Source organism: Epinephelus moara, chromosome 1 (genome assembly GCF_006386435.1).
Source record: "Epinephelus moara isolate mb chromosome 1, YSFRI_EMoa_1.0, whole genome shotgun sequence".
NCBI lineage: Eukaryota > Metazoa > Chordata > Actinopteri > Perciformes > Serranidae > Epinephelus > Epinephelus moara.
The window spans coordinates 27912470-27935073 of record NC_065506.1 but is presented as its reverse complement, the minus strand read 5'-3'; the positions used below and the strand labels follow the sequence as shown (position 1 = coordinate 27935073).

Genomic DNA, 22604 nt, shown 5'->3' with positions numbered 1-22604 from the left:
TACTTTTACTCAAGTAACATTTTAAATGCAGGATTTTTACTTGTTCAGCTTAGTTTAGTGGTTAAGTTAATTAGATTTATAAGAGGACAGTGTGCAATCACATTAATTATTTGAGATTAGTAAGAAAGAAACATGGTTGCACCAGATTTAGTGAAATGCTAAGTTCCATCTGTCCCACACATAACAAGTAGAAGCAATAAATAAAAAATAAATGCAGACTGCAGTAAATCCATGAGCCTTACATAATAAAAACAGTAAGTAAGTACACACTGCACGAGACAGAATACAATATGAAATGCACAATAACTACCTTATAAACCTATATAAACCGGTGCTGATGCCTTTTATAAGAGGCCTAAAAAACAGTAAGTGCACATTTCATGGTTGAAATACAATATGAAGTACAATTACTAGATTTTTTTAGTGACTAAGCTTACAATTTCTCTGCCTTACACGATAAACATGGCAGGCACAGGCTGCACAACACCATATACAGTAAGAAATATGCAATAAATACATTACACATGGCAAAGTTAGCAGCACATGTACACTAACTTTGTAATGGAGTATTTTTAAAAGATGGTGTTTCTACTTTTACTTCAGTAAATTATTTGAATTCTTCCACCACTATGTAAAAGTCAGGCACTAAAATATTACCTGAGTTACCATGCACATGCATTATCAGTACTTTAAACATCACAGTAGTCAGGGAGCAGAATGGTCCCTATCAGTTATATTATTATACACCGATCAGCCAAAACATCAAAACAAATAACACTGATCATCTTGTTACAGTGCAATGTTCTGCTGGGAGACCTCTGGTCCTGGCATTCATGTAGATGCTACTTGACGTGTTCCACCAACCCAAACACCGTTGCAGACAAAGTAACCCCCCCTCTTGGCAATAGCGTTTGCCGAAGGCAGTAGCCCCCCCAGCTATGACACACCACAGAAACTGCTCAGGAATGACCCGAGGAATGGGACACAGAGCTCAAGGTGTTGACCTGGCCTTCAAATACCCCAGATCCCAACCTGATCGAACATTTGAGGGACGTGCTGGTACCCAAGAAATACCCCTGATCCACAGTGGGTCCTTCTTGGACCAGACTTGGCTCTGACCTGTCAAGGCATGGACACAGGACCTCTGCAGGGTGTCCTTTGGCGCCTGGCATCGGGCGTTAGCTTCAGATCTTTTGAGTCCTGTGGGCTGTGAGGTGGCGGACAAGTACATCCCAGAGATGTTTGATCAGATTGGGATCTGGGGAATTTGGAGGCCAGGTCAATGCCTTGAGCTCTTTGTCTTGTTCTTCTTTTGTGTTTTTGTTTTGTGTCTCCTTGTTCGTTTGTGTCTTATTGAAATAATTTTGTTTCCCTTTGGGGTAATTTCTTGTCATTCATTTTCATCTTTGGGGTCATTTTGTGTTATTTTGAAGTAATTTTTTTGTCTTTTTTGGTCGTTTTTTGTCCCTTTGTAGCCATTTTGTGTCTTCTTGTGGTTGTTTCCCTATTTATGCAGTTATTTTGTCTCTTTCAACTTCTTTTGCATCTTTCTCTGGTCATCTTAGTCTCGTCGTGGTCAGTAAGTGTTTATTTGAATTACATTTTGCAAGGGGGCCCCGACACCTCATCTTTCATATTTCAATATTTTTTTCAAACAACAGAAACGTAAAATCTATAAATTCTATAGTAACATCAAATCATAGGATATTTGAAATCAGTCAAGCATACAATTAAAGTACAAAATACCACCATGTAAAATTATTTTTAAGAAAGCATTAAATACATTTTCTAAGCATATTAAAATGGAAGCAATAAATATACTCAGGTAACATTACTCACTCTTTGTCGCCTCGGTGTTACATCATTGATGCATTAACCTGAAATAAGTCTTTAATGCAGCATGTGGTCCATTATCACCACCAAATGATGAGTCACCGTGCTTTTATCTATTCTTAATATGCAAAGCCTTCAGATAAATGTAGTGTAGTACAAAATCTTCTTATGAAATGCAGAGGTGAAATTACAGCGTTTCACAAAAAGAAAATAAAGTACCTTGAAATGTGACATGACTATAATAAACTTTTCTACCCTGTAAACTAAAAAAAAACAGATGTATAGTCGATGTTCAGCTAAATCCCAAACAGAGAACACAGTTATTTCACATCAAATGTCATACTTAATTGCTATACAGGACACAAGCAGAGGCAAAGTAATATGGCGGCTGGAATCCACAGTGAGCCTCTCAGTTAGGAGAGCTAATAACAGCATGGCAGTGACAGCCACCAGAGTGATGAGCAGAGACGTAATAAGGTTACCGGCAGCATGTGGTAGCTGGTGCTAGACTAACTGTGCCTTTTGGGATCTTACCAGCTTCTCCTAATGCATAGCTTTGGGGGAAGCTGTCATTGAGATGTCAGATGTAAAAAGAGGTGATTTTTATATCATCTGGCCAACTGTGAATTACATGTTTCTGTTTCAAAAGGCAATCTGTTCACTTTAGGCCTTGTTTTTGAGAGTAATAAAAGCTGTGGAGTGCATCTGTGTTGTTGTTATTGATAACTGCCCTTTATGTTTGATATGAATGGAAAAGTGCCACTTTTTGTGTGTAAGAAAAGTAAGAATATAAACTCAACACTGCACACTGAAGCATTTTAACTACATTTTTTAATAAAAGATTGCAAAAGACTCTTTGAAGAGTTACAATCATTTTCTTCATTGTCTTGATGCATGTACAGTTTTCGAATAGGTTTTACACTCCTTAAACAGAGGACAACACTGTGGTGAAATAATGCAAAAAGAAAACATATGAACTGTACATCTATGCCCATGTCAGGTCACACACACTCACACATTCTGATAACACTCTCCACAAGCACACCTGGACATCAGTGGTTACTCTACGGCTCACTCGCTGTGTACCGTCCTGCTATCGCTATCTCGTAAGGTACTATAAACATACACTGAAGAGTATCACAGCCAGCTTACAGTGAAATAGTATGTACATGTTTTACATACAAAAGGTTGACAAAAGTTTTTTATTTTAAAAAAAAGGTGAGAATCATCATTACGCAGAGACTTGAGAAATCAGGTCTTCAGTTTGTTGTATTGTACGACTGAAAACAGGAGGATGGTTTCCTCTCAGTTCTTTTTGTGGAGAAACTTCATTTTACTTCCTGAAAACAATCAGAACAAGTCCATTAAATCATGTGAATGCATTAACATCTGAGAGGTTCAGTTTAATTCAGGTTATTATACAGTATATGGGGATTAAACCAGGATGAGATTAAGGGAGGTCTGGTGTGATTTAACCCTGATTCATCTGTGTGCAGTGCGTGTAGACATCTGAGTATCTGCTCAACTGTGTGGTTTCCTGATAACATTCTTAAATATCTCCACCAGACATGTTCAATGAAAAATGATACTCATAAATCTAAACTACGTAAAATCCTGCTTGTATGTAGCTTTACACGCCTCATAGCTGTAGCTGGTAACATTTATGAAAAAAGATTTTGTCATATTTGCTCAAACTGTCACTTTATCCACACAGCAGTGCATGATAATCTGTAAAAAAAAAAAAGTGCTGTAATGGCATTACCACATGTAAATGGCCAATCAGAGCCAAGGAGTCTGAGTCATAGCTGTCAACAGAGCGCGACAGAGATGAGATTTTTCTGAAGGCTGACGCGGAAATTAGTGTCGGTGTCCCCATCAAAAAGCCAAGGGGAGTTTTCCATTAGATTTTGTGGAATTGAGAAAATTAGCTCTTTGGCAAACAAAAGTTTATGATACTTTCATGATATGTTCACAATTAAACACAACTTTTAGGATTTTTGAAGCATAAATGCAATTGCCAGAAGTAGAAAGCTAACATTAGGCTATAATCGAACTACACTACAGCTGCATGACTTACGATGCCACCCCAATGAGGCTGTAAAGCTGTCTTTGGTGTGACTACGTCCTGTATTTAGCAACCACCTTTTCTGAGACAACTAAAGGCCTCAAACTTCATGAGTGGGGTATTTACTGACGTATTTTACGTCATAGATCAAAACATGTAAGTCTCATAAGCTTTTGTTAACGACAGACCATATTTCAAGCATTAAACAAAAAAAACACTGACTTGAAGATGAGGAGACAGTGAGTGCTAAAATGCTAACTCATTTCTACCTTTAAGGACTCATTCCTGCAAAACTGTATCATGTCACATCACTGCTTGTGAACTGCGGTAAAACTGTCAAACTAGGCAGCATTGATCCAATATGAATCAAGATTCTGTTGCTGCATTTGCCTATTTCTTGTCTCAAATGTCTTTAGAAACATGTTTTAGTGTACTGTTTAGCTGTAATATGAGAAAGCTAAAAACAGCTATTTTCAACATGGTGGCTGGGCAACAAACATTCTCATTTTACAGCTAAACAGTACATTAAAATATGTTTCTAGTGCTCTTCAGTGCTGCCTAGTTTGACAGTTTGACCGCAGTTGATTTTTTTTTTTACAGACTATCTGTCTCATATAATACTTTGTGGATGTAATAAGTTTCAACAAATATGAAGAAAAAAGCTTATCTTCATAAAACATATCAACTGTAGCTTTAAACTAAGATTTCAGACGAGCAGAGAAACTTTCCTTCTTCAGCAGATGCGTGTGAAACTGCACATAGATTATTCTGCACAGTGAAGCTCAAAGATCCAAGTAACAACTGGCAAAACACATTTTTGACTTTATTCTGAACTACTGACAGACTTTCTGTAATGATTACATAATACTAGTTACTGATGAGTTAAACTTTGAAACAGAGCAAATGAATAGCAGACACTGAAAGTTGGGAAAGTTGTTTTGTAGCTCCTTTTGGCAAGAAAACAGCACTAATTAAGAGTCGTGTGTGATCCAGTATTTAAAGTGTGAGAGTTTTCAACAAAGTTAGAGAGGAATTATTTGAACATCCTGATTTTAAAACTGCTTAAATGTAGTCAAACTTCTGCAGTATGAATTTAGCCTCATGTGTCTACTGCAGGACTCACCAAGGCCTCGCAGAAACTTGTTGACTCCACTCTGCTCCGTGTCTGGCAGCTCCTCCAGATACTGATCCACCCTCTGCTCAAACAGACCTGTCAGCAGGACAATGCAAGAGAAAAAACCCCCAGAAAGAAATAAGTTATGAGACATCTCTGTATTCCAGGAAGTTACAAAAACTTGTGACTGCCAAGGAGCAGACAAATGTGGTGAGGGAGTGTGCTGATGATAACTTTCAGCCACTAGAGATCAGTGTTACTGCAGTGCCCTCTCCTGCACAGTGAGTAAAGCAGTCAGCACAGGGGTGGAAACCCTCAGAGAAAAGTCTACACACATGGAAACAACTCGGAGAAGGACAGCCTACCTTTTGCCCGGGTCTTCCTCAGTTCCCGATCTTGAATGAACCCTGCAAACATCTGAGACTCCATGAAGACACCCAGGAAACGACGGATGCTTTTCGACGCCACGGACTTGCGGAAGGCCTCTCTTTGGAAAATGCGCTCTCCACGCTCATTCTGAGTGATAAACAGGGAGTAATGGCCGATGGTCTCCAGGAAGAAGCGGATAAAGGCCTCTGACACCAGGCTGTTCAGGGAGTTATACTCTGTGGGCACAAAGGAAAAGGGATTTATCACAGTGCTTGGATCAGTTATTCATAATAGAATAACACAACAGATATGTCACACGCAGTACGGCATGTTGACATTTTCCAAGAAAACAGATAGTTCTCAAAGTCCGAAGTACAGATTGAAGTAGAATACATGGTTTGGCTTGACGCCTGCACCAACATAAGTAATAAAAAATGCCCACAGCTGTTGTTAACTGTGTGGAGATTCAGGGACGTATCCCATCATACCCATGCAACCACAAAATAAGAAATAATAATAATGTGGTTGCCTCTTTATTACAACGATTCCTCTTACACTGGTGTTGTCAAAGTATGTCAGAAGTATGGAGCTAGAAGAGTAGTGGAAAATCTGAGCAAGTTCAGAGAGAGGGAGGCCTTCATGGCTCGAGAAAAGACTCATTAAAGAGTCATTAGAGGACAATTTCAACATGACTGGGGTTTTTTCTCATTTTCTGCATTCCCCTGCTGTTTTACATTATTGTTGCCATTTGTTATTTCCCTCTCATGTTAGTTGTTTTGTACAGTAAATGTTAAGTGCTCAGGCCAGCTCGTAGGCCTGTCACACTAAATACTCTAAATATCACAAGATGCTTAAAGACGAGACAATTGTGTGTAGTCGTATTGTTATGTAAAGTCAAGCTTAAACATCCATTTAATCTCACAGACTGTCGCTTACACAAGCTTTAGTTTGCACATCAGTGTGAACAGGTTGTGATTGACATGCGGCAGATGCACAGTGTTTGCCGTGGGTTTTATTTTGGAGAAGAATGTGGGAAGCAGAGACAGAGAGTCTGTCCCATGTAGGCTGATTAATGCAGCGATATAAAACAGCACACATGTCTTTGAAAGAGCAAGATCACTTTTTCTTTGTCACTGTCTCTTGAATGTCCGGGTTGTGGTTTTTATATGCTCTGTGAAGCAGTTTGTAACTGTTCTTTGGAAATGTGCTTTACAAATAACCCCTAATATTGTTCCCTGGGGTTGTACCCTCACAAAATCCTTGTTCCCACACCGGGAGTTGAACCCGGGCCGCCTGGGTGAAAACCAGGAATCCTAACCGCTAGACCATATGGGACATACATACGACATAGCAGGCAAAGATACAAAACACAACTATACCCATCTTATTTTGAGAAAATAGGAACTTACATATAGTGTGTTTGACTGTTAATGATATTTTCTTCATATAATTTTATACTGCATAATTGAACCTTCTGTGGCAACAAATAAAAGTACACATAATATGCCACCAGGGTGAAGACTATGGGAGTAAAGCCTGTCACTGGCTGCTGATAAGATAAGGAAGCGGTAACACACCTGCTGTGTGTAACTTTTGAGATCAAACACACCGCCAGATTGCATAGCCAGACCTATCGCCACACTTCGTTTTAGGGCTGTGCCTGAAATAACAACTTCTGAGGCAGCAACCTTTACATTAAAACATTTTTTAATGTCTTTTAATCTTTTGCAGCCATTTAGCCACTTTTAATGAAGACTTCAGCCACAAAATGAAATTAAGTAAGTCATGACGTGTTAACTTGAATTTGTGGGGAAAACTTGAAAGGTGAACATATTGATTTATTGATTGGGGACCAAGTTTAACAACAGCAAAACTATATCAACACATCCAGGTGCAAACTCTCACACAACTCCTGCAGCATAATGCAAGTCTCATTTATCCAGTCATATGCTCACTACTTCCCAAACACATGCATTTTTGCTCAAACCTTACAATTTTTTTTAAGATATTTTTTTGGGCATTTTTTTACCTTTAATAGACAGGACAGTCAAGTGTGAAAGGGGGAGAGAGAGGGGGGATGACATGAAGCAAAACACCACACCCCTGCACATGGGGCGCCTGCTCTACCACTAAGCCACCGACGCCCCGCTCAAACCTTACAACTGACAAATGAACTGAAAGTAAAAATGATCTAAGCTCTCAGACCCCAACACTACGTTTTTTTAAATGCATGTGTTTGGGAAGTACTGAGCATATGACTGGATTAATGAGACTTGGATTATACTGCACGAGTCGAGTGAGAGTTTGTAAACAGATGTTTTGATATAAATCATATCAAGTGATCTAGCACATTTAAAAACAACCGCAGCTGACCAAAGTGCTGTACACATGAATGACACACAAATATATAGCAATATCGAAATTAGACAAATATAAAACAGAATAAAACCGGTAAGACCAAACCAAAGACCATTAAAACATGCACCTATTAAGATTTGTCTTTAAAGTGTCAGTGGAGGGGAGCATTTGATTGACAGCCGAAGGCTATTCCAAAGCTTTGATCGCAGGACAGTTTTAAAACATTGTTCTGAGGATCTAAGAGGTTGGGAGTTAGAGTAGGAGCAGAGAAGTTCAGCAATATACTTATAGTTTTGTTGTTGTTAAACGTGGTCCCAAGTCAATCAATAAATCAATATGTCTGCCATTTTTTTCCACCAATGCATGCATGAAAAACTGTTTCCTTCACAAACCCAAGGTAACACAACATGACTTACTGATTTATAACTGGTCACTCTGTGGGTGAAGTATTCCTTCAATGGCACTGACACAATTTCTCTCCTGACACTATTTTGTAAGAGCCTCATTGCTACATACTGGGCTCAGTGCTGCCAGAGACGATTGTGACTAGTTTAAAGAAACAACCCAGCAGAGCATACTTTTCCCATAGTGCATAATAGTAGTGGGTTCAGCCAGATGATTCTCCAGGGCTGGCACCACACAGTACCACTCATCAACAGAAACACCACATTATGTCACCTTTAAGGTGAGTCTCTGTGACTCACTGTCATGAGAGTCTGTACAGAAGACGTCAGAGTTTCACAGAGACTTGGACTGAACATGTTGTGCCACAGAAACTGTGGCTCTAATTAGCAGGGAAAACATCTGTTTTGGTTGGAAGTGATGATTTGTCACTTATTCACCTTCGTCTGACTCGCTGTCAGAGTCCTGACTGATGATGTCATTCCTCTGCTCCAGCGCTTGCTCAAGAGCTGCCTGAAGTTTCCGCGGCAACAGCGAGGCCTCATCGTCCATCTGTAAACACGAGAAAACACTGCAGTCACCAGTGATAAACAACAGTGTTTGGAGAATCAGTTTCAAAGACTCAGACTTACAACAGAGAACCGCATGTTTTACATCCCTGTGTAAAGCGAGACAATGTAACGTTTGGAAGAAGAAATAACACAAAAGCTGAATTCATGAGCAACAAAATACTCACTCACTTAGCTCAATGCATTTTGGGATTTTGCTGCTTTAGCCTTACTTGGTCTGATATGATCAGTAACCTACGATGGCTAATGTTTGCTAGCTTTAGTTAAACACTTACTATAGATACCGCTGCTGTGTAACATACTACACATTACAGTTTGCTGACTTTTTGCTACAGTTACACTACATTTTAGCATGTCAGAGGTTTTAGTGGTTTCATCACAAAAATAAAATGAGAATTACACACACACATACTTCCCCAAGACATATTTATTTTAGCATGGTGCCCTTCTACAATTGCCTTTATGCTGATTCATTCATTATCCGTAACCGCTTATTCTGGTTCAGGGTCACAGGGTACCCCACTGACATTGGGCAAGAGGCAGAGTACACTCTGGACAGACTGCAGGACTATAACAGGGCTCACACATTGAAACAGGCAACCATTCATGCTTACATTCACTCCTACGGGCAATTTGGAGTCACCAATTAACCTAATGTGCGTCTTTGGACTGTGGGAAACACCCAGAGAACCTGGAGAAAACCAACACTGAAAGGGGGAGAACATGCAACTCCGCACAGTTGCCACTCCGGCAAGTGGGTTTGAACCCAGAACCCTCTTGCTATGAGGTGACAGTGCTAACCAGTATACCACCATGTCACCCAGCTTTATGATGATGCCTTTTTTTTTAATTTTCCTGCATGTTTGCTCTTATGAAATAGACTGATGAAAAGCAGTGCCCACTGTTCAGCTAAAATTACACAGTCTCGCTTTGTCAATTTTTTCATTTCATAGACTAACCTGTCGGATGAATCGGTCAGTTCCCAGGTCGACCATTAAAGCCTGAGAAAAGGAAAAGAGGAGCGAATTATTCATCAGAGGTCATTAAAAACTTTATTTTATCTGCTACAAGTAGAAGTGTATAATCCTCCTGCAGTGAAAACATACATTTGCTCTTGAAAAAACACACTGTAAAATATATAACCTTCAAAGAAGCTACAGCACAATGAATTCAGATATAAAACACATTTCTTAAAGGGTTTTTTTTAGAAATGTTTTCATGAGTCAATCAGCAACAGGAAGAGAAATGTAAACAGACAGCAGATCCTGTTGACATGTTGTTTACTGTGACTGACATTGTCTTACCACACATATTTCCTCACAGGCTGACAGGTGTATGTGGAGACGGTGCCGATTTACACAAATCTTTAACAATTTTCAGCAGCAAACCAGGTGTGAACCTAACACCTGTATAACTGATTAAGACAACGCTTCAGTGGGCTTCTTCAGCCAAAATATTCATTGTGAGACACAATTAGAAAGCGATCAGAGAGAGAGAGAGATCTTTGGCTGGTGCCGCCCTGATACAGACTCTGTACTGGCTGCCTGTTACTACTTCAGGTCACTTGCTGTGTATCAGTGTGAATACTGCCACCTACATGTTCAGTACAAATAAAAAATAATGTATTAAGTTTTTTTCAAAAAACACTTAATAGGTTTGTGAAGAGAAGACTTTCAATCTAGATCTTTTCAGGTAAAAAAAAGTAGCTTGATGAACAAGAATACAGCAGATTCTTTTAGAGAATTTGTTTCATTGTAGAGCTGCAACTAACCATTATTTTCATTCATCCATTAATCTACCAATAGTGCTCTTCATTCGTCAATTCATTGTGTGGTCTGTAAAATCATGTCAAATGTTGATCACAAGATCCCAAAACCCTTTATGACTTTTTTAAATGTCTTGTATTACCTAATGTAACAGTCTAAAACCCAAAGATAGTCATGTAACTATATATATTTGTTTTAAAAAAATATGTTTATGTTTATGTAAACAATGGATGAAATGACGATGTGTAATGTGAGGGCGTTGACTGTACTGATTGAACTGTAAAGTATCTAATTCACCAGATCCATTCAGCTTGGCAGCCTTTTTCATGAGTTGATATAAAGATGGAGGACATGACAACTCCCCAAAAGTGAAGCCAAAACATCTCCATCGCCCCCTAGTGGCTGGCTGCAGTACAGGTTATAAACCCCACCCCTTCCATGTTTGCGGATGGGTCAAGAGCCAAACTAAAAGATCAAAGTACACATCAGAATAAATTTTTCCCAAAGATTGTGTCTGTCATTTTAGACAGTTCTAATCACTCTGCTGTATGTTCAAGTGGCTGTTTTCTAATGGGTTTGGTTATAACTATTCATTCAACACTATAAAGAGGGGGTTTGATGTCATGATTGACAGCTGCTAGAGCCAATCAGTGTGTTCATGACCAGAGGCATTGCTTGCTATTGTTTAGAAGGGTGTATGGGTGGTAACTCAATATCACTGCTGTGCAGAATCTGGCTCCAAATGATGTCACCTGGCAAGATGCCAGAGGCTGTATCTGGGATATTTTGGCATAATTTTTGTATAGTGTAAATAAATACAGTCTACGGTTGTCAACATAAGGTGATAATATGTCAGTGTTGTGTTTACAGCTTGTTCCACTGCCCCCAAGTGGCCAAAAAACAATTTATGCACCTTTAAGTTGTTCTGGTTGGAAAGGTGCAGTCTAAAAATATTTTGAATCCTGTCTGTGTTTGGAAGTCACCTGGCTGTTTCCCTGATATAATACAACTAGCGGAGGAGGAGGTTAAACAGACGCAGCAACAGTCGGCCAATTTCTAATGGAATTACTCTGAATCTGTATTGTTGTAATTTATCAGCCAAGACACTAATATCGACTTTTCCAAGAAACAGGCTTCAATCAGAGAAAGACAAGAACAAAGAGAGACAGAACAATCAGGGACATATGAAGAATGCAGGAGACATCTGTCTGAAATATAACACTGCGTCTGTAAAAGAAACTGCGGGGAGGCAGACACTCTGAGGAGATGCACTCACCTCTTCCACAGGCAGCTCCTTGAGCTTCGGCAAAGAGCTGGACAACAGCCCCACCAGGAAGGGAGTGGGACAGCAAACAATATCCAACATGGACCCCGGCAGCACGGGGATGAAGGTGTGTTGCCATGAGAAGGGGTAGAGCAGCGCCACCACTGCGTGCATGCAGCTGGACAGGGTACTGATGATGATGATGATGATGATAGGAGAGAGAGAAAAAAAGACACACCATCAATCACCTTTACACTGACACAGTAACACCCTGCAGAGGCCACACCAGAGTAAACTGAACATGGTCAAAACAGGACAGATGTTTCACTAGATAATGAAAAACTTTTTTTTCACAGACTGAAAGGGGAGTGTTGGTTTGTATGACAACAACATTTTCCTAAAAGTACTGCTGCAGTCATGAACTTTTGTAGTTGTAAGGGGAAAAGAATCCTTCAACGTGTTCAAATCACTGAACTACAAGAGTACAAACAGTGTATTTCTATCACTAATCTCTCTTCTCAGGTTAAATGACTACTTGATCCTCTTTTCCTTGAAACAGTTACTTTTATATGAGGCATAACAACACAGCTTACGCACTCTGGCTTTGACACTTTGTTCTTCCCGCAACCCATCTGAGGGACAGCATTATCCAGCAGGCCGCTCTAACACTCTGACAAAGACTTCTCTAAAAGACCTCACATTTCAACAATTTCCAGACAAATGAACGCCTTAATCTCTTGCACGTCTCCCTCTTAGAGTTTAACACCGTCTACTGTTCGACAAACCACACCAAAGAAGGGTGAGTGCAATAAAATGCATTATTGTGACATTACTGTACTTTGTCTGCAGGGCTGGCGTGACTCTGACATGTTGCTATAGTTAAGCTGGAAGCTTGTTGACGCAATACCAAAAAGCACCAATTCGGTTTAACTCCGACAGCTGTGGTATAAAATGGAGATCACAAATAGCAGCCCGCCTTTCTCACGATCCGTCGCTTGTTGACAGTGGCTGACCCTCCTCCCCCCCTGTCCTCTACATACTGTCCAGTCCATGTACACAAAGGGAGTGAAAATAAACTGTGGGTCCAATCATACACACAAACACACACAGAGAAGCACTAAATCAGTATGGATCAAGAACAAGACCAGGGATCAAACATGGTATGCAAACGCACCCCACTTGAGATATATACACTTTTAATGAGGAATGTTTTCCGTGGTCGCTGTCATCAACAGCAGACAGAACATCCGAGTAAACAGAAGTTACTCCCTTTTATGTGACCTCATTCACACTGAGTTTCGGCTTACGGAGAACATACAGAGAGCAGAGATCAGTACCCTATGTGCTAAGAAAAATGACAAAACTCCCACAAACCTTTCCACTCCATTCATTCAGGGCTACATCTTTGCCACAGGCCTTTTCATCTTGACTTCCCATGAGTCAAATTGCCAAGATTAAAATGTGTTTTCTTGACAGGGTTAAATAGAATTACACCAGTGAAAACCCAAAGGCTACAATAACCACAGCGCTCGGTCTTTTCAGGCCTCTTCCAGATCACTCATACCATGGAGCACTTGCAGCTCTGCTTTGGCCGGTCTGATTTCCATTTGCCTGAGGAGGGCTTGATAATTCCTAACAGATCCCGTCTCCTGGGCTTGACGAGTTCCAACAGGGAGTGATGGGGCACAGATCTCAGAAAACCTTCGCCACAGGCTACACGCGGCCCTACACACCACTGATACCAAAAGGATCAATTACACTCGTTCCCCAACCACACACTCCTGGGACAAGATGAACTTGCAATGAAAACACTCTGCACTACCAGAGGTTGCCACTCAACTCTGGAAGGAGAGAGGGACATTCCCGTTAGACAAAACTTCAGACCCTTAGACCACACATGGGTCTTAACAAAAGAAGGAAATACTCCGTGTCCAGGTCCAGAACAGGTAAGAACAATATTAATTTACAAAAAATTAAACATCTTAAACCCAGGGGGTCAAAGACAAACCCTTTTCTCTGCTGAATTTGATGATGTTTTATTGTTTTGGGTTTGTGTATGCAGATAAGTACAGAAGCTACAATGTAATTGTAATAGATTAGATTGGCTTCTAGAGATGGAAATGTTCTCTCAGTTTGTCAGTCTGTCCACCCCTTTGGTCCAGAATTTAATATTTTAGCAACAACTGGATTGTCATAAAAATTGTTCAATACTTTGGTTTATGACCAAATACCTGCAAAACCAGTGAAGTTCCCATCAGCTGCAGCTGTACTGTGTTAAATGCTAATGTTAACATGGTACTATCCCAGCTGGCTACTAATGTTATTAGATATTTATAATTAGTTGTGACGTCAGGTGACCAAATTCCAATGTCAGGACAACATGTAATGCCAACGTCAATTTGACGCAGAATACTGACGAAAGATGTAATTGATATTTTGTTGGTTTTAAGTTGTGTTGGTGAGTTAGCAAATCCAACATCTCATGCCAACATCGTTTTGATGTGGAATAACGACATTTAGTCATAAAGACCAGAATCCAACGTCTGCAAAATGTCATATGTTAACATCCACACATGAAATTGTGACGTCATTAACGTCATTTTCATTCCAACAAAAATTTAACGACTGTCCGATGTAAGAGTCCAAAGTCTTTCTGATGTCATGCTGACATCCGGTACCAGCTGGGATGTTAAATCAAGATGGAAACATGGTAAATATCTGCATGTTGGCATGCTTGTAGGGATTTAGGTAGGTTAGGGCTTGTCAATTGGACACAATGATGTTGGATGCAGTTTGGGCAAAGTGGTCATGGGTTGGGTATGGTAGTACTAGTTAATACAAGCATGTCAGGACAACATCTATGCCAATGTCAATTTGACGTAGAATACTGACGACAGATGATGTCGATATTTTGTTGGTTTTAAGTTGTGTTGGTGAGTTACCAGAATCCAACATCTCATGCCAACATCATTTTGACGTAGCATAACCACATTTAGTCGTAAGGTATTAAGAACAAATCCCAAAGTCTGCAAGAAGTCACATGTTAACATCCACACAACATGACATTCTAACGTCATTAGACATTTAAAATATCGTCAACCCAATTTACATTCCAACAAAAATTGAATGTCTGTCCAAGGTGAGGGTCCAAAGTCTTTCTGATGTCATGTTGCCATCCAGTGCCAGCTAGGATGTTTTACCAAGATGGCAAACATGATAAACATCAGTTTTCCCTAAGAGTGTTTCGTCTAGTCCTGCACGTGCTGCAAGTCCTGCCGTGCTTCAATTGGCTTGTACTTGTCACTTTGACGCAGTGATGTTGGACACAGTTTGGGCAAAGCGGTCATGGATTGGGGTAGTACTAGTTAGTACAAGCACAGCACAGTAGGGTGGGACTAGGCAGAGCACTTTGGAAAAAATAACGTGCTCAGAGCAAATACAGCCAAGTAAAGCCTCAGAGCTGCTAACGTGACTGCAGAATCTCTTGTTATTTTGCTTTGTGTGGCATTTTTATTATCTTTTCAGGGAACAATAACTTCTGAAAGAGCAGAGCTGATTTCAGCTGATTCTTAAGCAACAACATATGTGTGGATTTTTTGGAAAATAAGACTTTAACATACCAAGGTGCTAGAAAGTTTGTGAGAGTGAACCATTTAAATGTTTAACCCCAAAATTGTACTTGTGAAAATGACACTACAGAAGCATGAACTAAGATTCAAAGATTAATTTGATTATTTCAAACTGATTACACACTTTAAATTCATATAAATTAATGACTCCACTCTCAGGGAAAGAGAGAAGAGCCAGATCCTCAGAGGTGAGGTCTGTGCAGAGCTGTTGTGTATTGAGGTTTGGGAGCTAATCCTGACATATTAGCTCTCGAAGGTCTGCCAGGCCTGGTTTAGTGTGTGTGAGGCTGAACTGGCACATACTCCAGGAAACATGGGATCCAGAGGCTTAGTCTGCGAAGCCCAGAGGAGGAGGGAAAATTTCAGTGTCCGAGACAGAGAGAGGGAGGGAGACAAAAGCCTGCATCACCACATGCTTCACGGCTCTACCAAAGCTCTGCACTGTGTCTACCAGTCCTGGCATGGCTAAGACTGATTCCATAGAGAGAGGACAAAGAAGACTAGACTGAACCACAGCTGTCAGACACCAGCTGTGCTGAAAAACTCGGCAAAAGCATTCTTCAATGTTAAAGCTCTTCCAAAGCTCAAAATAACACCTAGAAATCACATAAAGAGGCAGCAGAGTACATATAGACCTATAGGATTCCTCTGACAAGCTGCACGGGGTGTATTTTTATCCGCTAGCAGAATGTTCTCTGCTCCCTTAGTCCCAAATGGTTTTCCCTCACTTCCTGTCTTTAAGGATCTCCAGCCACCGGCTCACAGTCTCGGCTCTCCGGCTCCACAGAAGGCAACATCAGAAGCCATTTTACAATGAGAAATGGCTTCCCGATAGGAAACTCTATACATGTTCTCATTTAAACCACAGTAACGTCTGAGCTTGATCAGAGCTGTCTAGAGAGTAGATGAATGTGTGCAGGTGTTTGTGTATATGAATGTCCACATGTGTATGTGAGCGTCTACGCGTGGGTGTAAACATTCAGGAAAACGACACTGATGTAAAAATCAGCTGGTCAGGCTCTGGTAATGGCCAAGTCTTTCTCGAATCTTTGAAAAACAGAAACATTTCACATGTTTACAGTGTGTGGATTTCACTCTACCTCTGAGTTAAATACCACATGGGAAACCGGTTAAGTTGTTAAAAGCGGTTTTGGCTTCGTGCCAGCTCTGCAGAGCGTGTTACAGAAAGTGTTTGGGAATAACCGAGAACTAAATGAAGTGAGTGTGCTGCCATTCTCGCTGATTAAAAAAATGCCAGCAGCGGTGGCAATAATTCTACCTGTCTGAGGACTGCAGACACCATTGATCATAATAATGCAGCTGCAAAACGTGTTGGTGCTCTACAGACCTCCAACTCACTTTCAGACTGTTGGATTGTCTCAAAACTAAAACCAGACACCACAAACTCAACATACACAGAATACACCACATCGTACCATTTATCATGTAGTTTAAATACCAGTTTTTAGTCTGCTATTAGACACACACACAGATCATAGACTGTATAATAAAGACAGACGACATGACAGCTCCCCAAAAAAGAAGCCAAAACATCGCCTCCTGGTGGCTGGCTGCAGTATAGACCCTTTTACTATTAGTAAACACCATGACATTTTTTGGTGGGCGAGCCTAGCTGAAGGCAAAACAATTCTCCAAAGACATAGGTTAGCGCTAGCTAGTGAGTTCTGTTGGCTTGTTTTAGACAGAGGAAGATGATGTAAGTGGTGTTTTCAGAAATATTCATTCCAAGTGTCGGAGTGCACTCTGCCATCCAGAGTCCAGTCCTTTTGTCTTATCGCATTTCATCATAGTTGTCTTTGATTTTGTTGACAGGCAGTGGCAGCTGGTATGCGATAAAATTTTAGTTTTGACTCCTTTTTCTCCTCCTTCCATTCTGGCTCCCAATAACACAATAAGACAACATTTTAAGACCCCTATGTAGCCGACAACCCTGTGGTGATGAGTTGTGTTTTGACTCCAGCTAACAAACTGACATCATTGTGACGTTGGCTCTAAAAAGGTCTATATGTCATAACCACTGCTCTCTCCATGTTAGCGTAAGGGACATGGCCCAAACTAAAAACTCAAAGAACACATCACATACATTTTCCAAAAGATGGTTGTTGTCATTTTAGGTAGTTCTTATAAAGTTGCTAAATGCTCAAGTGTTTTTGGTAACACTTTACTTGAAGGTATCTACATAAGAGTGACATGACATTGTCATAACTATGACATGACACGTCATGAACCTGTCATGAACATTATGTACATGTTATAAACGTTTATGACTGCTGTCATTAAGTGTCATTCGGTTTTTGTTATGACAAGTTGACATTGTTTGGGTTGTCTTGATTATGACAACTTGACATTAATCAAAGTGACATTACCAGAAGTTGTCTTTGTCATGACAAGTTGCCATTAAATTTGTTTGGGATGTCCTTATTATGGCAACTTGACATTAACTAGGATGACATTACCAGATGATGTCTTTGTCATAACAACTTGACATTAACAAGAAATGCACCTCTTTTTGTGTTTATGACAAGTTGACATAATGATTATTATTGTTATGATAAAGACATATTATTGTTATTTACATGGCAAATATTTGTTTGCTGCCATATTAATGTTCTGAATGTTACATACAGTAATTTTATCATAATTAAAGGGGAACCAGAGAAGCAGCCTCCTCCTCCATACTCTCCCTCCCCTTTTTCCTCTCTACCATAAGAATTCTCATCTTTCATTAGAAATCTTCCTTTTCTTATTTGCCACCTCAATCAATAGACCTCCTACAAAAGGTCATCTGTAATCAAATATTTGATCATAATCTCACTTTGAATGTGGCAACTCTGATTAAAAAAACACAAGGACGCCAGTGGGATTCAATCACTTAAACAATAGTCATATAGTCAATAATTTAGATCCAATATGCAGTAACACTTACTGTAGAAGTATTTCACTGCCATGCCCGCAGATAAATCCAGACATGCAGATACAGTTTGGTAACCGTCCCCAGCTCTAGCCTGAGGACTGACAAGGCTGTTTACATAAGTCTGCAGCACTGACAAAAGCCATTCTGCATCTGCAGGTCAATCGAGTTAAGCAATTACAGTGAGAGTGACATAGCTGATGATGAATTTATCTGATTAGGCATCTGACTTGTTATTACAGGCAGCGGCTGGTGAGTGATCACTTTTAAAGAAATTGTCTGTTCAGACTTTCATGCAGAGGCAACAACCTCTGTGGAAAAAACAACAGAAGGTTTCAGTGTAATATTCCAAGAGTTAAGTGAACGTAACGCGCCAAAGAAACGAGCAATAGAGGACCCCACAGAAAACTGTTGCCTAACATGGCTGTTCCTCTCGCTTCCTGCTTGTGTTGGATATACATTTCAAGGCAAGAAACATACATCATGTTCTGCTGGTGAAGTATTTTGGGAATGGATTATGAGCTGGAGCCCCAGAGGGAGCAGCCCTTTTATCATAGAAGTCATTAATGCTGCAGTGAGGGCCTGTCACTGTTTTCAAAAGAAACCAAATCACAGGAGCTTTGCCTGTATGCATGCATGCTAGCACATTTAAATCCACACACACGCAAACACACACACGTGTACACACACAAGGCTTGAGCAGAATATACAGTAAGCATGACTGCATATTTATAGCATTTAATTTTAAAACTCATATTTGTAATTATCTTTTTTGTAGTTATTTCAGTTTTCCGCAACTTAATTTGTGGTTTTGCTTTATGTATCCTTCCTTTGCTGCAATCATTTAACTTGTAACTCAATGGTACACCCTCTGGGTAAAATGGAGCATGAGCTGGACCAGCAGTTGGTGCAGCGTCAGCAGAGATGCAGGCACTGCATTGGACTGTCACGGTGAAGTGGGAGCTGAGCTGGAAGGCGTAGCTCTTGATTTACCAGTCTATCTATATTCCGACCCTCACCTATGGCTATGAGCTTCAGGTAGTGAGAGAAAGAATGAGATCACAGATACAAGCAGCCAAAATGAGTTTCCTCCTTAGGATGGATAACTTTAGAGATAGGGTGAAGAGCTCAGATATCCGGAGTGAGCTGCTGCTCCTTTGTGTCACTAGAGGCCTGTTGAAGTGGTTCAGGCATCTGATCAGGATGCCTCCTAGGCGCCCTCCAGTTAAGAGGCTCTCCAGGCATGTGCAACTGGTAGGAGACCCCGGGGCAGACCCAGAACAAGCTTGAGGGATTACATATCTCATCTGGTCTAAAAAACACGTCAGGATCCCCCAGGAGGAGCTGAGAGGCGTTGCTGGGGAGAGGGACGTCTGGAGTGCCTTGCTCCCCCATGACCCGGCTCTAAATAAGCAAATGAAAATGGATGGATGGAATAATGGTATCATGTTTATCATGGTTACCATCTTTGTTGTTGTTAGCATGCTTACATTTGCTAGACAAAAAGGCCTCTGTGACCAATGGAAATGTAATTTGTTTTCCAGGTGGTTCACTGAAAAATGTCATTCTGACCCAATGATGGTGCTACAGAAAAGTTCAGAAAGTGCCAAAGTTAGTTCAGTTCATCCAGAGGGGAATATGAATGTGTGTTCCACTGATCATGATCCATTCAGTAGTTGCTGAGACATTTCACCAATAACCACAAATGTGAATCTCATGGTGGGAACTTATTAGGATTCATCATCTGGAAACCATGAACGGATGCACTTTGTTGCAAAGGCAAAAGTTTGTCTGAAAACTCACAACATCAATACAGTGAGGGACGAACTGTATGACTGAACCAAGTTTTTTTAATAGTTACTGCACCCCTGTAGAAGAAGGTTTATCTCTTCCAGTAAACAGATATTGCATCTCATCATAAAATGATTGCTCTGCAAGATATCACAAAATTGCCCGTACAAATATGCAGTCACTGTCTTGGGTAATATATGATGATAGTATTGTATCGTGAGCCAGCTCATGATTCCCGCCCAATGACTCCTTGATGTTATCACCTCCAATAATGAGCGACTAAACCGAATTTCTCCAGGGATGCAGAGAGAGCCGTAGCTTATACATAGGGAGTGAACGTGGCATCATAAGTCAAACGGTGACAGTTGAGCCACAGATCACAGAGGGCAGAGTCGCACACACAGGAAGTGCATTCCTTCTCCTCACAGTCACTGCCCCCACTGATGTTTGTTTAAACTGGGCTTTGATACATGGAGAGATTACTTCTCCGCTCATATCTCCTCCCAATCCACCCTCGCCTCCAAAGCTCTAAAAGTACCCCTCTCTTTTCTGTTACAAGAGGACAGACTGGGACACTGAGTCCTCAGGGACTCTTCGCATCTTATCAGCCCCACCCTCTCCTCCTCTGGCAGTGACTCATCGGTGTGACCCACTTTTCCTCTGTTATCCAAACTGGCAGCTGACAACCTGACTGACCTGTTGGCTGACTCTCTGATACCAATCAATACATTATAATAATACAGTTAAAGATGGTGCAACTGTTAAGTCCCAGCTGACAAAAACCACAGTACAGCGCTACGATTATGTGTATTAAGTGTATGTAGACAAGTTATTACAATTCTGTCATCATTAGCCTGAATTAGTCTAAATGGAAACAAGCTGGCAGTCTGTCAAAAGTTTTTGGAAGAGATATTTCTCTGTTCTGGAAAACTACACGTGTGCCAGGACACGTTCCTCGGTCCAGATACTACATTATTTTTGTCAGAAACTTGTATTATGACAAAAATGTGGGACATTTCTATTCCATGGCATTATGGTCTGTTCATAAAACACAATATGTGTTTTGGCAACCTTACTATAATATTTGTACAAAGGCTCAAACAGACCAAATGTCTCATACTGCAAGAGGAAAAAGAACCCAGTGTGACAAAAATAAAACAGGTAAATTACATTGATTATATTAATTTTAAGTTATATGGTGATTGTTTTTTGTTAGTATGCTAACAATATTTTCATGTTTCCAAAGGAGATTATAAGAAAAGGGAACCTATATAATATGATTCATACACTGTAATGAACTTCATGCATGGTAAAAAATATTGTTTTCCTGGGAACTATTCCTTTAATGCACATGTAATGTGTGTAGGGAAACATACAAATGTGAATGTATAGTATTATGTAAATACTTGGTCTAATATTACAATAATTGAGCATTATCAAGTAATCAGAGCCAAATTTAGCCCCAAACTGGCGGTTACTTACCAAATGTAATCATGAAAAAGTATATTTTCTTTATTGTATTACTGGGATCTGTCTTGCGTCAATGTTTTAGTCTAGTCCTGTTATTTTGTTCAGGGTTATATATGAGGTGTTTTGTAAACTGTCACATATGTAAAGTTGTTGTGGATCTCAGGAAGTATAGCTGCTGCAATGCAGTAGCTAATAAGGGCCCTAATAACTAAACTAAATGGAACTGTGCAGGATTGTTGGATCAGACGAGACGCGACGCAATGCGATGCGATACGATATGATGCGATGCAGTACACTACAATGTGATACGATACGATAACTTAAAACTTTATTTATCTAGGGGGGGGAACTGCTGTGCAGCAGTTAAAATACAAAGTTAGAGTGGTGCAGATACAAAGCGTGCAATATACAAGGGCTAAAATAACAAAGCAGAAAAAGCTTTTTGTAAATGCGCTTACCCACAAAAGAGAAAGTAAAAGCCAACACCTGATTTACTGTCATTTGGCGATTTGCCTCACAATATTTGGTTGTGATGGTCTGGCACCTGGTCGCTACCTTTTTATAAAGCCCTGACCTCACCTGAGTGTTGTGGAAGTACACAGCCATAAACATCCCCAGCAAAAAAAATAAGAAGAAAATAAGAAAGTAGAGGCAGAGGGTAGAGTCTCTGCAGATAAATATCCCGCCACACACTTCTAGCGAGTCATGAGTGATGATTGAGAATGATTACTTCTTTATAAGTCTATGCATTGGTTTTTCATATGAAAATCCTGCATAGTTTATCTTTAAATCATGTTTTGGAGTTGACAGTCTTTCTGCAGAGGAGCTTAGACAAACTGAGAGCCTCACCTGAGTTTATCAGCCACAAAGATGACTCTGCGCTCCAGCAGCAGTGAGGCAAAGACTCGTATCACCTGCCGTACACTGAGGCAGCTGAACAGGCTGTCAAAGTCCACATGCTCCAGTCTGGAGTCGGTGGGCCGCCTCAGTTCGATGACCTGAAGGACCACAAAAAATGGGAACTTTATTACAGATTGTGGAT

The 22604-nt window shown here is 40.3% G+C and overlaps 1 protein-coding gene and 1 non-coding gene across 3 annotated transcripts in view; both read right to left on the bottom strand.

Moving 5' to 3' along the window:
- Window positions 1–2646: 2646 nt before the first annotated feature.
- dennd2b (DENN domain containing 2B) overlaps window positions 2647–22604 on the bottom strand; it is a 64334-nt gene continuing 44376 nt past the window's right edge. For both annotated transcript variants that reach the window (XM_050069966.1, XM_050070050.1), the window contains 7 exons: window positions 22412–22560; window positions 11753–11930; window positions 9670–9711; window positions 8582–8693; window positions 5378–5617; window positions 5022–5108; window positions 2647–3173 (listed from right to left, as the gene is read on the bottom strand). In XM_050069966.1, coding sequence (XP_049925923.1) covers window positions 3139–3173; window positions 5022–5108; window positions 5378–5617; window positions 8582–8693; window positions 9670–9711; window positions 11753–11930; window positions 22412–22560 — 843 coding nt within the window. In that variant the 3' untranslated portion in view covers window positions 2647–3138. The remainder of the gene's footprint in view (window positions 3174–5021; window positions 5109–5377; window positions 5618–8581; window positions 8694–9669; window positions 9712–11752; window positions 11931–22411; window positions 22561–22604) is intronic.
- On the bottom strand, window positions 6645–6716 carry trnae-uuc (transfer RNA glutamic acid (anticodon UUC)). The gene has a single exon. It is a non-coding gene; the product is annotated as a tRNA-Glu (tRNA).